We start from the raw sequence: 17821 nt of genomic DNA, 5'->3' as shown, positions 1-17821 counted from the left end.
TTTTTGAAACAATGTCAGAGAATTGACAACCACTGGGAACATCACTCTTTGGTGGTATCCAAGTTTAGCATTAATTCAGAGTGGAGAACAGCTAGGAACTTCAAGCTGAAACTGTGTCCGCTGGAAGGTTATCAAGTGCACCTTCTTGTGATCAAAGGAATGCCATTATACATAACGAAGGATATTTAAGCACAATGAACTGCCTAAAACCAGGTTTGCATTAGCAGTCACAAAACGTTGTTAAAAAAACATGAAAACATCTTATTGCACTTTGGAGAAGCGATATCAGAAAACAGTATTTCCTGGGGTACCATCGTTAGTGCTGCACAGTCTCTAGTGGAACATTTGTCAAACATACAAAAAGGTATAAAAGTGAAATATAGTAATTAAGACCTGGGCTTTATTGATTGTGTGGCTTAAGTAATTTTTCACTACAAACATAAGATTTAATAAGTATAAGTAGTTAAAGATCCTGAGTTGGCCGTAGTCATTAGCATGTAATTGAACTGGTAAAAAAGATCAGTTAAACCTATGTTGATTACCACCTTATCTTTGAAAGGCAATTAAGGAGCTCAATCATTGCAACAAGATTTGATTGTGCAGCCTTTATTGGACATTGATCTTTCAGCAAAGCGCGGTTACATTTTCCATTAATTTACAGTAGCACAGTTTAACTCGGATACCTGAAACCACTGACCTAGGTAAGATGTAACGCTAAGCGCTCGTTTAGGTTAAGATGCCCCCAGTCGTCATTACTGTTTAAAAGGACTGCTACAAGAAGCAGCTACCTGATCTGCTGGGCTTACAGTAAGGTTCCATTTATCTGAAGTAGTTGTTAAGTGCGGTGAAACAAAGCTCTCTGCCTTTTCCTGTCATCTCTCACTCATTTAAACATCATCCTTGAATACAGCAGAGATAATTAAGGCAAGAGTTACAAGATAAACTACACTTTGTTTCAGATGGAAGTGGAGCAGATCAAATTCACATAAAGTTATAAGGGTCACTTCGTAATTCAATCATCTGCACAAAAAAAAAATTGTCTGCAGCGTACGTTGCACACATAACACATGCATAATATAATACACAGAAAAAGAAGCACGTTAAGTCAAACAAGAAGAAAACTAGCCTGGACGGGAGGAATTCACAAAGCCTGGTTCCCTACAAGTTGGCCTCCTGAAGCCTTGTGCTTACAAGACGACCCCAAAGGTCGCAGAGGCAAGAGAGAGCAGTTAGGTGTTACATGCACACATCCATCAGCCTCTGAACAAACTGCTCATCTTTAAAGCCCACTTCAAGGACACTCTTGGACTTCTCCACAAGAGGAGGCCCCGTTCCTCTCATCCAGGATTGTCCCTATAGGAGCCAACAGCTATGAAGAGTTCCTGGCAATGAGGGTCAGAAAGATGAAAGGGAAAGGGCTTGGCTGAGTGCTGAGCCATCGCAGCACTGCTAGCGCGTCTGTCCTTGTTGCCATTCCTGTGCTCCTCAGAGACTAGCAGAGATTTTAGACAAGATGGTACCAGTCCAGGCCACTGACGTTTCTGCCCTGCATTCAGGTCAGAGCTCAAGATAAGTAATAACAAAAGATACTAAGAAGCTGCCACTTACAGCAAAAAGAGACCGCAAGGCAGTGAAGTAGGTAAGTATTCATATCTGACAGCGATTTTGTAATTCAGTGATTGCTGTTATCCCTTCTAGCATATTTGCCATTTCAGGTAGTGCAGCAAGTCACACACAAGCCTTAGCGAAACGAATGAACGATGCTATATTTGCACTCTGCCCTCAGACATCTTCTAGTTCATCCTTTAGCACGATCAGCTTCATAAGAGCAAGAGGTCTATTGATTTTCATGTAATACAAGAAAATATTACATTTGCTTAATTGTTACACAGTGAGATCATTGAACAAGAAATCAAGTCTCTATTTAATGCTGCAAGCAGCACAGAATTGCAGTAATCAATAGGGTAGTTTGTCAAAGACGTTCTCTAAGGAGACTTGCCCATCACCGTATGGACAAGGAGTCACGTTGCCTGCAGTTATTGAAAAACAGGTAAGCAAAGTCAGCAGTACACATTATCAGAAATCAAACACGCTGCAGTGAGTGGAGGTGCAACTCCAATAAAGAGCTGTATTTATAGTCTGGTAATTAAAAACCATTTTATCAACCTCGTGTTGAGACTAAACCTTTACAGCAGGATATTGACGAGATCCGCAGCAATGAATGAGCAGTATTTGACTCTAAACTTATGAGCTGCAGTTATTTAACTTTCTCCAATACAGTGAGAAGCAGTTCTAGAATAACACTAACAGTCATTTTTACTATTAATGAGGTTTCTTGTCATACTGTTTCTTCATCACTGAGACCCATTTAACTCGTGTCAAGAGTATTCACCAAGATTAAATACAACAGTGTGAGCGCTTTGCTGATTAAAGCATTACTTAGTGTTGCTTTTAGAAAATTGTACTGCTTCATTAAGTGGGGAACAGTTCCATTATCCGGAATTAAGTAAAAAAAAGTATTTAAATTACATTATATTGTAGCTATAGCTCGGCAATAATTTATTTAGGAATAGTGATTACCCTCCCAAAGCAGCATCTACTCATTTCACATTTATCTTCCTATTATGAAAACTGGAATCATCGACTTCCATCACTGGACTCAGCATTTGGAGTAGATAGCATTACCTGCTGGCATTAAAATTAAGCACCAGTAATATAACCTGTACAGGCACTTCTCTTTGAACTTTTAATCCATTAATCCTATACTTTCCAGTCTCCAAATAATTCCCTATAACCTTTTTTTTTTTTTTTTTTTTTTTTTTTTTTTTTTTTTTTGGCCCATGTTTCCAGCTGAATTTAAGTCTTCCCACCTTTATCTTTGCATGTCCTCACCTACAGCTGGAGAGATCCTTGGACAGTAATGAGGGTTGTGCTCTTTTCATTCTTCTGCATCAATTAAAAATATCAGCAATTTGTAAAGATTTAGTCCCCAGCACTATCTTACATTACTTTAGCTTTATTACTTGCCTATAAACCAACCAAAAGACAAGAAATACAACGCATGTACCCAGAATTGAAATATTATAAAATAAAAAACAAAACCACCATGAAGCACATTTTAGATACTTTATTTAAATACCACTTAAAGAAATGTGATACATACAGCCATTTTTACTTTTTTTCTAAACTTCTGAGAGGTATTTCTTCTAGAAAGCCTTGCGGTACCGCTAGCAGTCAGTGCCATGGATTCATCCAAACCCTCTCACAACCGTAACCACTAACACATTTCAAAACACCAACCAGTTGAGATTTAAGCAGCTTAGTGCTTTCAGAGACAGCCTGAGAAGACTCATGGATTCACAGCCTCCTTGCCCACATTGGTAGATGTACCTTTTTAAATTATTAGAAGCCTCTTGAACAGTTCCAGTCACTGACTTCAGTACATTCTAACACTCTCAGAGATACTAGTTCTTCTCCCAAAGCTTCTACTTTTTCAACTCCACTATCCTCTCCAAGAACAAGCCTATTGCCAAAAAATTCCAGGAAGCTTCCTGAAGACACAGTGTTAAGTGAAAGAATACACTGTATAAAAACAGAGAGCTGCCTTCAGTTCTCTTTAGGCATGGGGAGCAGATACTTGTAGCAGCTGTAACATGGAAACCCAGCAACTGACAGTACTTGAGGACACCATTTCAGTACATTGCGCCTTCATCTTCTTTATTTAGAAAATAAATAGTAACCGGGCCACGACTGGTGTGAACAGTCTCTGTGACACTGACAAAGAACCAGGAGCCAATTCCATATAGTAAGGTTGGGATGCCTATGAAAAGACAAAAACACGTTACATACAAAGACAGCAAGCCAGGAAAATTAAGTCTGATGATTAACAGTAAAGAATTCTGATATTAAATAGAGGAAAAGCATTCCTGGAAAGCAGTGCTAATAACATTCTGCCCTTACTGAAACGCTTACAAGAGGTGTCAGTGCACGCTATGCTCCTTGTGTGTGAAAGAAACAAGACTCAGGAGGCAGCTTGAGAAAAGCAGTATACAACAGAAGAAAATGGGATGGAAGCAGTGAAATGTGAAGTCTACAAAGTCTACTTTCTTCTGATTTAAAAAAAAATCCAAATACACACCCACAAAGACACCCACCCAGACACCAGCTGAGTCTTGCTAGGTGCGAGGGGAGATGGAAGCAGGAAGAACTGGCGCTGACTGAACAGATCAATGAGAAGCTGCTTGGGGGAAAAATGAGCTCAGCAGTTACAACTACAAACACCGCCATCGTTTTTAACACTGCTGAATGACAACCTGCTACAGACAACAATATTTCACCTAATACAGGATAAAAAAAATGGAGACGGATTTGGGACTCCAATTCAGTAAGACAGAGCACTGAATTCAATGTACTCTGAGTTACCTAAATGCTTCAACTAGATTCTCAGTAGCGATGGGCTGACATTTCAGCCATGCTCACCCATCATTTCAGTATGGCACATGCACAGCAGCTGCAAGAGAGAAAGGTCTGGCTGTGGGGGGGATAAAATCAGATGAAAAGTTACTACAGGAAAAAAAATAAATCTCGGTAGCTGTTTTCTCACTACGCGTGGTAAAAAGGGGAGAAGATGAGGAGCAAGAAGTTACTGAGGGCGTGCAAAGTAAAGAAGAATTTCTCTTTAAATTAAATACAAAAACAAGGAATCGATGGAGATAGTATTTAAACGCTGGCAGTGTTGCATTCGTAGACAAAGCCTTGATACATATCCGTATATTTCAACACACATAGAAAACATCACTTTAAAACACACGTTTTGAAAGATGTGGCGGTGCCCATTCCGGTTATTTAAAAGCACGGAGCAGCTCGGATCAGCCCGCACGGCCCACCGCAAGCAGCGGCCATCAGCTCAGTCCTTCCTGAGAAACGAACCGCCACGCTTCAAGCGCAGCGCCCGCTCAGAGGGCGGCAAGACGAGCGACGCCGCGGGATCTCAGAGCGACAAGCGCGGCCCCGCGGGTGCAGCGTCCGCCCCACAGCGTTGGGGTAGCGCTCGGAGCCGCGGTCACGGAGCGGGAAGGCAGCACCGGGCCGCGGTCACCGCCGGAGGGCGCGACCCCGAGGCTGTGGGCGGCGGGGGGGAGGAGGGAGTGGGGGACGAAGGGCGGCGGGGCCGGGCGCCGCGCACTCACCGGCGTTGAGCACCTTGAGGGCGGTGAAGGCGGCGTTCTGCAGCGCCAGGTCCTGCGGGGCGGCGCGGGAGCAGTGGTACTTGATGAAGGGAAAGCAGCCGGTGCGCAGGACGTGGTAGTTGGCGCCGTCCACGCGCCAGTTGAAGTGCGAGAGGCCGAACTGGTCGTTGCGCACCGCGCTGTACTTAACGCAGTACGACGTCCAGTAGGGCAGGCCGCGCCGCCGCAGGTGCTGGCTCAGCACTTCCGAGGCGTCAGGGCGGGCCGACGCCTCTCTCCCCCACAGCAGCAACCCCACCGCCGCCTCGTGCAGCCGCCTCAGCGCCTGCATCCCGCGGGCCGCCCCGCCCCGCTCTCTCCGGCGGGCACGGCCGGCGCGCGTGCGCGAGGCGGGCGCGTTTCCCGCGCATGTGCCGGCGGCGCGCGGCGCTCCGACCTTTGGGCGGGAAAAGGCGCTGAGGGGCGGCGCGCTGCAGCGCTGTGAGGAGCGGCGTGAGACGCGCGGTGTCCGGTTGTACGAGTAGCTCAATAAAAGCCGGGGTTTGAACTGCCAGCCGTTCTGCTGGAGGAAAATTGTACAGAAGAGCGACAGATTTTTCCTTTAAATAATTACAGAGAATATCTCACACTCAGCAGTCTTAAACCATTGAGCTATTCTGAGTTACCACCAACAACGCGCCCTGTTTATTTACTGCAATGCGCAGTATGTCTGTGGGACCAGTAATTAATAATCATCAAACTCACCTCCCATAATTAATAGAGCATAGAACTCCCTTTGGGATCTATCTTTATTAGCAGCAGCAGAGGCCAAGGATGGGAGAGGTGGGAGCTGAGGTGAAGGGCAGAGCTGTGATACAGTGTGTGAGGGACCCAGTGAGCATACACTGCCTATCCAGCCAGCAAACCTCATCACGGGTCCTTGGAGTTATTTCAAGATACTTTGCTGCTACAAATAAACAAAGGGAGAATTCTTCAGTTCCAGCAGCAGAACTTCTTGCTGACTGAGCGAACGCGGCTGTATCCTCGCTGAGACAACATGGCCTGCACATGGGGTGAAGGACCCCTGCATCTTCCAGTGCACAGCAAAACACTGCCTGCTCGACAGTACTCAGGAATCAGGACCAGAATGACTGTTCCTTAAAGGTGAAGATGGAACTAGCATGGAGCATGCTGTCAAAAGACTTCCATTAACATTTAGCTTCACAATAAGGTTTCTGTGCGCGTTGGATTCTGGTGTAGTCAGGCAGTTCTGGTGGTGCCATTTTTACGTCTTACATTTCCAGGGATTTGTTACTTTTTAGCTGCAAATTCTCCTGAACTTACTTTTTAAAGACCAGATTTTTTAAAGGAAATGGGACGTTAGGAAAGATCTCCCATCTGTTGCTCACCTCTGCTGCTGAAGTGCACTCTCCAGCTCCAGATGTTTGTGTAGTCAATGCAAAGAAGCAGAGCTTCTACAGCAAGGAGTATTCCCAAGCAAACTACAGAGTAGCACACAGCAGCTGAGTTATCGTTAACATCAAAGCCAACAGCAAGAGCCACAGAAACACACGATGGCCATGACATGCACTGCTTCAATGTCCAAGGTCTGAGGAACACCCTACAGGACAGGAACAGCACTGTGCATGGAGGTGACGGGACTTCATACAGATGTGAGGCAGGTTGGTGCTTTGTGCATTTTGCATACTGGTGGGGAGAGAACATAGGCTACAGTCTGTCAGTTCTTGCACAACCATGATTAACACAGACGTCATTTTAAAAAGCCGTTGAGATTCATGAAATGCTATCAACTGAACGCGTGTCTTCATTTGCAGCCATCGCCCACTGAAAGCATGATACCTTTATTTTAATTGTCTGTCTTCTGCAGCTGATGCCCAGCCCCACTGCCCCTCCTGTTCTTCCACAGGCATTCCTCTGCACCTTGCAGCTGGGGAACCAGCCTGGGCTCTTGCTGTCATCAGCTGCAGAATTCTTTGGCAATTGCTGATGAGCAGCTATGCCTGGGTCATCTTTTATCTCTTGATTCCCACATTTCCCACTTGCTGTGTTTCTTCCTAGTCTAGATCCTATTCCAAATACTGCTAAAATTCCTGCTATGGTTCAAGAACTCTGGGCATGGAAGCAAATATTTCCATAGTCAGAACAGTAGAACACTAGCTATATTTCTGACTTCTTTTTGGAAGATGATGATTTCAGTTTATAGCTGTTGTATTAAAAAAAAATACACTTTTGGCACCAGCAGCATGGGAGTTGAATGTGAGAGACTGTGAAGCATTTTCAATCCATCCATCAGCTCAACACTCAGAAGTGTTAATAGTAATTAAAAACTTTTTTCCTCGAAATACATTTCACACTTTGCACATACTGAGAGCTCTCTCTCACCATGGGAACTTTCAGATCACTTGTCCTCTGCAAAAACAGGTACAGTTGTCTTTTGTCAGAATAGAACAAAGACATAAGGAAGTGCAGGTTTCATTTACTCCTAGGATACTGAAGTCTATTAAGTGCCAGTGAACTAATGAGCCTCTCAGACCTTATGTTGTTCTGGCTTGGATCAAAGCTTAATTTTCCTTAACCCTTAAGAAACTAGCTGACTCCTAGGCTGATACTGTTGTGTTCTTCTATACCTCCTAGCGCAGATTTCTGCTTTTTTCTTTTTTTCTATGTATTTCTTGGCAAGTGAGAGATCACTGCTATACTTTCCACAGCCAAAAAGACCTATGTTGTTTTCATTACGAACCACAAAAACTTGTACGGAGGACGTTCGCTGGCTAAATTTCACATTACAAAAATTTGTGTAAAATTTATGTGGAAAAAAACAAGACAACATTGAGATGATGTCAGAAAAGGTACAAGAACAAACAAGAATTGAACAAAAATATGCTTAGATTTTTAGTTGAAACCCATCTGCAAGGAATGACTTGTGACTAAGTAAGAAGAGAAAAATGTTAACACAAAAGGCTGTGTGTGAAGCTGGGAGGTCAAAGACTCAGAGGCACTGGAAAAAGTAGATGCCCGTCTCTCATTGCTTGCTCACATTCATAACTTGTCTTAAAACTGATTTTGCCTGAGGCTTTGGGTACTAAGTCCAGATCTATTTGCCATGCATAGTACAATAATAAGCATCCAAGGGAGAAAGATGAGCTCTTCTACAGTACAATTTAGAACGCGTTTTCTTTTGGGATAAGGTTACGGATCTGATGGACAAAGGTACAAATGTAGCAGTTGTTCTCAATGTAACAACACACAGTAATTCTGATGAAAAAGTCAGCAGTATCTGAAATACAGAACGCATCTGATGAAGAGGTCTGCAAAAGTCACAGCATACTGGGAATTATAGTACAAACCTGATTCTCAGAATCTGCTGTTGCATCAATGTTATTACTATTATTTTTCATAATTTGAAACTGAGTATAAAATAACTGCTGCAAAAGCTTGTAGATAATAAAATACAGGAATGATAGCAATAAAGACATTTGGTTCTAAAGAGGAACCTGAGATGCTGGACTTCTGGATAAGAAAGCAATAAAGTAAATTGTTTACAGGTAGAAGAACCCAGGACTTACTCCTATATTGGAAGCCTGTGTTTTAGTAAACAGCAGGTCCAAAAGGGGTGTTTGGGATCCCAGGACTATGTTCAATCAGGAATGGTCTGGTGATCTGATATAGAGACTGACGTAGGATGGTACCTCTACATACATGCAGGGAAGCATTAAAAAGCAGAGAATGGCATTTTCATTTTATCACACCAAAAACAAAATTACTGGAATACTTCATGAGGTCTGGGTACACCGCTTCTATGGGAGCGTTAGCAAAGCAAATCTCACTTAGGATTTTTGATTCTAGGAACAGAAAGGTTTGTTCCACAGAAATGTGTCATTTTACACCAAACAGTTCCTCATTTTCTCAAACAGGAGCGTAACGAGATCCAACCCTGGAAGCTGAAGTCAAGCAAATTCAGACTAAGTGTGAGGCAATGGCTTTAAGACTAAGGACAGTTCACCAGTGGGGGAAATAGCTAGGGATGTGCAGTGGACTGTCTGCCTCCATGAACCTATCTTTGAAGATAGCTCATGAGGATACAGAAAGACCATTTAAGCTGTAGGCTTGGTGAAAGTATAAATATATATATATATATATATATATAAATATATATGTGGCCTGCAGGTCAGAGTACATCATCTCTCCTTTAGAGTCCAAGATTCTATTAATAAGGTTTTAAAAACAAATACTATATTTCAGGACTCGCCATATGAATATTAGGGACATTTACTATGATTCTCTGTTTTTGAATAGTTTATTTTGTGAAATAAGGGCTATTTCTGTGATTACTGTATTCAAAAGTCATGGATACTTATTGTCCCAGGTTATATTCACATGCCAGCACAGAAGGAAAACCAAACCTGTTCTTACAGATGAGAAAGCATTTCCAGAAGCATAAAGAGCACTTAAACATCTTCTGTTAACTATTCTTTCAGAGCATCTGCTTTTGAAGGATGCTCTTCTTTCAATTTCAGTTTGTTTTCTGCTGTAACTCCTAGAATTGCTTCAATATCCTGAATTGCCATCTGTAACAGATTCAAGGAATGCAAGTTATTTAATGGACATTATAATGAAATCTAGCAGCCAAAATGCACAGCTGGTTCTACTTGCTTCCAAAAGGTAAAAAGTGTTCCATAGGAGAGGATGCAGCAAGTAAATTTACTATTACTTTGAGTCTGCTACAATAATATAAAGTATGTACAAAACTTTGAGAAATAAAAATACATTTCCTTGCACTTTGTATTTCTAATCAGCTAACAGGTGCTTTATTTCACAGATGTAAATCAGTGTTAATTCACTGTGACGATTTCCCTGTGATATTTTTCTTCAGTGGCTGCTTTTGGCTCCCTCAGATTGAAAAAAAGAATGTATATTTTGTTTTTCTGAAACAGGATGAAATTTAATTATATCTTCTCGAAAGCTCTCATTTCACAGTCTGCTTATCAGAGGAAAATACTGTCAGAGGTAACACTGGAAACGGTCTGACAAGTGATGTGATGTGACTTCAGTGTGAATCCGAAACACGGTGCTCCCCTCCACCTTTCTACAAAATGCTTACAGACAAAATCTCAGAAACTTTGTGAAGTTAAAGGTCGCATAGTTTAGCACAAGAACTGCCTCCAGAAGGCTCTTTTTGGCAGCCGGGTTGTCACAAAGGAGCTTCAGAGGCACTCCTGGGGAACGGTGCCAGCGTGCCAAGCCTCAGCACTTGGTCCTGCCTCCACGGGCAGCTCCTGAGCGCATCCTCTGGCACACGGGGGTGGGCAGTGTGGGCAGACCGAAAGGGCAGAGAAACACGGGGAACAAAAGCAATGGCAAAAATGAACGGAACCAAAGTTGAAGGATGTGAAGTAACAAACTGAGTGCTGTGAGTCTGCCTGCTTAAATCAGAGTTAATAATCTAAGGAGCAATTAAAAACGAGAAGCTTGTTTCTAATTTAAAATTCCTGCTTTGATGATGTTTCCTTAAGACAAAATAGACAATTGAGACAGAACTGTCTGAAGCAGCGCCAATAACTCCTTTGCTTCTTACGAGGGAAAATCAGGAGCACTGCATTGTAAATGACTTCAAGCTGCAGGATGCCTCTTCTCAAAGAAAAAGTTTCAAACTTAAATTTAACTAACAGGTTCCTTGGGAGACTGACTGTATTGACCTAGGCACTGTAAAATACATACTGCGAGCAATAAGAAAGGAATGCTTTAGCACTTGTTTATGATACAGCATGAGGTATTTTCAGCCCTCGTGCAGAAATTAACCAGGATCGTTAGTTAATTAACACCTCACCTTAAAATTGGTCTCGCCTTGCATATTAGGTGCTGATATTTCTTGATGGATGATGAAGAGATTGCGAGCAAAGGTCATGAGGACCCCCTGGAGATCCTCTCCGATTGTTCTGTTAATGATATCCAAACAAATGAGTTTACCAATGATTCCCTTCACATGCTTAAAAACAATCGCCCTCTCATTTGTGCCTGTCTGGTGATGGAATTTAATGAGGATTTTCAATCTCACAAGGTGGCAATCTTCAGGGAGATATGAAAGATGAGGCTCCATTTTAACTTGTCAACAGAAAGGATTTGTGTAATAAATAATTTTTATTAATCAACAGCAGAGGTAAGCAGTAAGGTTTCAGTTATTCCAAGTAAAAGACAGTCGTTGAGTTAGGAGTGAAACATCAGAACACTTTAAATACCTGGATTAGTTGTGAAGGACTGTTAATTCTGCCTACAATTTGTGAAAGACATCTAAAAGGCATTTCAGCAGTGTCTGCATTTCTTAGATTGCTGTATCCTTCTTAGAAGTACAAACGTTACCCTGTGAGGATTTGGGTTCTCAGTGCTACAGACACACTGTCAGGAATAGGATATCACTCTGAAGAACAGTGCTCCTCGTTTGCTCACTGGAGCTGACAGTAGATCTCCAGTGTAGCAAAGTGGGTTATACAGATGCTTTAGGTATGTTGGTGATGCCCTATCACATTATATCCTTGAAAATTCCACATTAAGATACTGAAATTGCACTGGAAAACTAGTGGAAGACAATCTAGGATCAGAATATATGGCAAATACATGACAGCGTTCTTACTAATTTATTATTACAACTGGCAACCCAAGCTGGTGATGCAGGAGGTGGTGGTGTTTTTCACCAAGGGGAGCAACTTCTGAAGTATTATCCTAAAGGAGTCAGAAAGAATGTAGGCAGGATGCAGTATCTCTAACATACGGGCTCTATTTTCCGAGGCACGTGGCTAATAATTAAAGTGAAATCCCTCAGGTGGGGACAACCTCAACAACCTCCAACAGCTCGCAGACTCCTAAAAGGACAGTTTACCAGTGATCTTGTCTTCAGTTTCTCCACATTTATCTTGCATAACTCCCATACTTGCTATCTACCTGTCTCTGCACTCATTCTGTTTTAGCCTCAAGGAAAATTAATCCAATGAAAGACAGCTTTCAGCTGAGTTATTGAGCCAGATCAACTCTCAGAGGTGCGAAAGTACCAAAGTCACTACACTTGTTTGTTTTCTGCATGACTTTTGTTAGCACCCAAGCCAGCACACACTGTGGTGCCTCTCTTTTCAGATCAGCTGTGTTCCCAGCTGCTTATCAGTCTGCATCACTGACAGTGTTTACTTACATCATTCCCAATCTGCATCGCTGCTGATCGTCATACAATATAAAAACAGTTCCCTGTTTTTCCTGTGAAATAGAAAGACAAATCTGCTTTAATTATTCCTAACGTAGTGATAATTATAACAAATACATTGGACAGTAGATCATCATGTCTAAGAAGTTTGGAATTGTGTGCAATGGATTATTGCTCAGTTAAGTAGATTAATGCTCTAATTATTGTAGAGAATACAATATATTAACTCCATCTAAAAAGAATACACACATCAAAGTCCATTCAGTAGGAAATACTTCTGTTCTAGTGCAACAAGAGATGGTCATAAGAACCTTATAACTGTGTAAAGAGACAATTTTTATTATCAAGAGACAAGTTAACCTCTAAAAGCTTTATCCTTGCTTTCATTTAGATGGTGAAAAAGTTTAGATTTTCCTGTTCTTAAATTTTGTTCTGATAAACACCGGGCTGAACTTTGTTAACCTCTGCTCTGGTTCATCATGGGCCCGAGACTCATGGCTGCACTGGCAACAGCTGTCACATGGCACCATGAGAGGGCTCATGAACAGGTGCCATTCCTGGGGAGAATTTATACTGAGAAAACACAAAACACTCTGTGTTTCCCAATGAAACCCTGTGCCCTGCATCTGAAATCTCTTGCCTGCTCTTCTGTCCTACCTAATACCCTCTACATTCCTTAAACTTTATTATTTTCCTTGTATAATTCTGTTCATAAGCCTTAAGCACTTCCTTTCCTAGCAGACTGCATTTTCATTTCTTCATGCCTCTCCTGTTCTCCCTTGTCACCTGACCTCTTTGCCTCTGGAGGTGTATTTTACAGTATGTGTACACATACAAGTGAAACGGCCTTGTTAGGCCAAGTGCTGTTGTGAAAACCCTGTGCCAGTGTTGTCCTAAGCCCAAGCACAGCCCCGGCTGACGGCTACAATCCTGTTTGCCCACACTGCTGTGCAAATAAACCAGCCAGGAGAGCGTTCTCTCTGTAGTCTCCAGGAGAGCAGTGTCTCACTCTCTGGTGTGCAACTTAGACACGTGGTAGCACTCTTCATCCTTGGCTCCTTCCAGACAGAAGCCAAAGCAACAGACATCTCAGTACTGTGCTTTTTCAAGACTCATATCCCAGATGAAGAAAGCTACCAGGGGTTGGTCGTAATACCAGAGTAATTTCTGCAGCAACAGGTGAAGACTTTCACTCAACTTAGAGTTCATTAGTTAGCATCATGATAACAATTTAAAATAAAATTAATGGTGATGAATTCTTATAAGTCCTCTTGAACATAACTCCAGTCTAAACACACAGCAAGGAGCTAGCTCAGCAGAACACTTTATATTACGCTCACCCATATACTTCAACTTTACCTTTTTCCAAATGGTTTCACAATGTGAGAAGTTACATACAAAAATTATACAGAATGAATATCGTGACTTATAGTCTTCTTACCTGGAGGTCAAATCCAATCCCATGAGCTTTACACATCTGCAGGAGAACACTGTAGTAGATGACTGAAAGACTGGAGTGCCTCAGCTGACTGCTTGCTACTGCATAGCGGCTCCTTCCTGGAGAAGGCTGGAGAGAACAGCACAAGTTTCTCTGTTTTCATGCCATTTTATATCAGAAACTAAGATGATTCTATCTAAATAATTCCCCTCAGTTTCACTAGTGTAAGCATGAGCTCGGGCCGCTGATTCCTTCTGGAGGAATTCCTGTTTGTAACAATGTCTACTGCACAGAGGCATTTCCATGTGGCGAAATTAAATCCTCACCTTACACTGTACACAAACCTGTGTACAGAATTAGAGAATCAGTGACATTTCAAGTGCATTTCTTCAAGACTGAGCATGTGATCTTTTCCCTGTAAGTGCTCGCCCAAGCTCCGTGACTCCAGGGAGCTGCTCAACTGGTACCAGTGGGTCTGTGCTATGCAGGAAAGTCAGCACAGCATTTGAGTTCAAGCTCAATCAGTGCTTGAGTCTAGAGAATAGAAACGGTGCGTTGCACAGGACTTGATAGAGATGTTCTCCTAAACCAGGGAAGGCTTTTCTGTAATGTTCTTTTGAATGCTGGACTCTCTGTTCGGAGTGGGGATGCTGCACATTGAAGCGTGTAATTTACAGTATTTTCTCCAAAATAATATTTGCTTTGACAGTGACTCATTTAAGTTGACATAGTTGAAATCCTTATATAATACATCTCTGCCTGAAAATTAATCATGTTTATAATATTCTGAGAATTAATAACACCCATTGCTCAAGTCATTAACTTAAAAAAGGAGCTTCCAAAATCTGTTCTCTGCAGTAGGGGACCACAAATAAATGAATGCTTGATAAAATAATCCAAGTAGCAGTTTAACAAGCGTAAACTTGAATGTGGCTGCAATAACACAGAACTATTGTTTAAGGGTTGGCATCAGGTTGATGAGGTGCTTATTTCAGCTACAAAGCATGCATACACATGCATAATGAACTGCAGTATGAATTATTAATGTGTTGCTTATTTAGCCTCATCTGTCTAGAAGATAATGTATCCTAACTATAATGAGTGATTGGTTTTGTACATAATTACAGTAGCAGCAGTATCTAGGAAATTTGTTCTTTCAAAGAAGGATTTCTAAAAATAATATCATCACACAAACTGAGTTGCTGCTCCATTTTATCAAAATCAAACCTACCAGGATTGAGAATATATAATAAATTAAAAGGGACAGAATCATTATTAACATCATAATTTCACACAAAGTGTTTTACTTAATCATTCATTACAGATCATGTGCTGTAAAAGCATTTGTCTCTTTGTTTGTTTGTTTTTTTTCCCTTAAGATGCTTTTCAGAGAGAGCCCTTTTTTGTAGTTAACTCTTCAGGAGACAAAAACCTCAGAAGTAAGAAGAAAAATAAAGAATATAGTGACAATTTATGTCAATTCTGACAGAATTTTAATTAAAAAAAGTTGCTACTTGATTACTTTTCATTTCTAAAACTTGTACTACTGGGACCAATCATATCTAATTTACTTCTCTCCAACTAAAAGTGGTTACTTGACAAGAACCAATAGATCAAGAGCTCATTAACCTCTGAATTACAGATCCATGGCATTTTGGAATGGTGCTACATTCTTCCCCTTTGTCAGAAAAAGGGGAGTTTTGACTCTTCAGTCAAAATATGTAAGAGCAGCACCTGTCTTTCTCACACATACCTGCATGCACCTTTTAATCGCTGACTTTCCTAGCGGTCTTTCTGCCCTTTTAGAGGGACAGTCTCTATGTTGAGAAGTCTTAGCAAGTCCTCCACCAATAAACATTTTCATCTCACAGGTCACCATAATAGAAGATAGATGTGTGAGCCACGAAAGCACCCACGATAGGCTGCTAAGGGTTCAAAGCAATATACAAATACCTTCTGTAAACTCACATCCCTGTATGGCACTGATGTGGGCACAAAATCACAGTGCGTGAGCTGAAGGCTCGGATTTCCTCTTGACTGCTTTTTAGTCTCTCCTATAGAGCAGTGCTTTCAGCTCCTCCCTTTTCCTTGCAATTTAGAAACTATGAGTTTTTTCACAACTTGAAAGATATTTATTTAGAAGCTAGTTGCTATCACAGATCAATGTTATTGAGCGCAAAGGATAAATACTCAACTACCCATAGGCATTCAGAAGCTTTATTTTAATTTCTAATGTAACAGTATCCCATTTATTAGCATCCTAAAACCTAAAAGCAGCAGTTTTACTGCTCAGCTCCTTCAGAGCAGTGATCTAGAGCAGATTTTAAACTTTTCAGTAACTTATATTAATAACTTTATTTGTGAACAAATCGCTGCTTACTGTCTTTGTCTCCTTGAGCTGAGTGCATTGGCTTTTCATTTTCCTCGAACCAAGAGGTGTTTCAGAAAGGCCAGAGCAACAGTCCAGGTTTCCATCTGACACATACAGCGTGAGCTGAGTCAAGGCCAGCTGGTCACTATAGCACAGGTCAAGGTCTGTTGCCCATACCTGATCAAACACAAACAGGTGCGTTTAAAAAAGAACAAGAAAGGTGAGATTCAGCAATTGTCATCTATTCCTACATACATGTTGAAGATGTGTACTTAAGGTTCCCTTGTGCTAGCGCCTGGCCCCAGCAAAACAGTCAGAACTCCCAAGAAACTTCAAAAAGAATTTCTCAGTGAGAACTGAAAGGTTAAGGGGAAGACAGATACCTGTGCTACCAAGGTTTTAGCAAGGATTGGTAGAAGTAAATAGATCAACTCAACAGCTGTGAAACCTGCACCACATTAAATAGGTAATTATCTAAATACTAAATATCACACCTGAATTTTTAACTGAAGAATAATTAGGGTTAAATAAAGTCAAACAAATAGGTATTTTTACATAGAAAGAGGGAAGTTCTAGGAGGCGAGGTTTAACTGAGTAAAAGAAGTAGAGAAGAGTGGGATCTGTGTGCAGGAGTACCCCAAACGAGGCACATCCATCCTGCCTGATTACACATTATTGCACCCTGCAAAGAGGTTGTGGAGTCTCCTCCATGGAGATCTTCCCAGGCGGCCTGGACATGGGCTGTGGGTGTCCCTGCTGGAGCAGGACTTGGAGCAGATGCACCCAGAAGTGCCCCTGACTCAGGCATGCTGTGGTTTGGCAGCTGCACCAAGCCTGTGAGATCCTGCAAGCCCGTACTAACAGAGGTCAATTCTCAGCCAAGAACCTGCGATATAAGCAACACGGCATTGGTTTGAGCCTTACTGACCACAAAGAAGCCCCTTGCCAAGTGGGCAGCATCTGCTCCCCGTAGTTTATTGGAGCCTGTGGGTAGCACAGATGGGTAGGAGAGAAGCCCACCCCACCTACATGCAGGTCACACTTGCAGGCAATGGTAGAAATCTCACAGAACCCCCAAGGGGATCTCAAAGTGCTAGAGCCTATGGAAGCCTGCAAGATTAGTGGAGAGTAGGAGAATGGAGCACCACAAATTCTTTCTGTGACTCTCCTCTGCCCCAACTACCTGAGCGTGGCTTTACTCATGAGTTTTTCCCGTTTAAAAATGCTCGTGCCTACTGTGCCAATGAGAAATGTTAATGCACACAAATATCTGCCCTACAGTGGACCCTTTTAAAACAAATCTAGCAGTGAATGACTTGAATAAGCCTGTGAATGTTAAATGGCATCATTATAAGGATATTAAGAGGTCAGGCAGTCAAGGCCTCTTGGTAAACTGAAGTTAATTTCTGAATCATATTCACATAGTAATGCCCTTTTTATAATGGTGAATAAATCACATCGGTAACAGTTGTTAATAACTAACTGCCAAGTATCTGGTGCTGTATTAAATATCCTATTTGTCAACTTAAATATTTCCTGCTGCACGGTATAAAATGCAAATCGGATGCTAATAGCTGACTTTGCTTAGTAAAAGGGGAATGTTCACCAATTACAGTGCTTAATTTTCTTCAATA

At 41.8% G+C, this 17821-nt stretch overlaps 2 protein-coding genes across 2 annotated transcripts in view; both read right to left on the bottom strand.

Moving 5' to 3' along the window:
- Positions 1-3112: 3112 nt before the first annotated feature.
- CUNH15orf61 (chromosome unknown C15orf61 homolog) lies at positions 3113-5528 on the bottom strand. Its single transcript, XM_042876029.1, has 2 exons — positions 5190-5528; positions 3113-3820 (listed from the first exon to the last, which is right to left on the bottom strand). The coding sequence occupies exons 1-2, from the start codon at positions 5518-5520 to the stop codon at positions 3693-3695; spliced, it is 459 nt and encodes a 152-aa protein (XP_042731963.1). The 5' UTR covers positions 5521-5528; the 3' UTR covers positions 3113-3692.
- A 3982-nt stretch (positions 5529-9510) lies between these two features.
- Positions 9511-17821, bottom strand: part of IQCH (IQ motif containing H) — a 58058-nt gene continuing 49747 nt past the window's right edge. The window contains exons 17-21 of the mRNA XM_042876096.1: positions 16197-16364; positions 13820-13945; positions 12370-12431; positions 11017-11125; positions 9511-9757 (exon numbers count right to left, since the gene is read on the bottom strand). Of these exons, the coding sequence (XP_042732030.1) occupies positions 9656-9757; positions 11017-11125; positions 12370-12431; positions 13820-13945; positions 16197-16364 (567 nt within the window). The 3' untranslated portion in view covers positions 9511-9655. The remainder of the gene's footprint in view (positions 9758-11016; positions 11126-12369; positions 12432-13819; positions 13946-16196; positions 16365-17821) is intronic.

This window comes from Lagopus leucura, unplaced genomic scaffold (genome assembly GCF_019238085.1).
Source record: "Lagopus leucura isolate 7727_CA_CO unplaced genomic scaffold, USGS_WTPT01 Super-Scaffold_100015, whole genome shotgun sequence".
In the NCBI taxonomy this organism is placed as follows: domain Eukaryota; kingdom Metazoa; phylum Chordata; class Aves; order Galliformes; family Phasianidae; genus Lagopus; species Lagopus leucura.
This window is presented reverse-complemented; position numbering and strand designations above follow the sequence as displayed.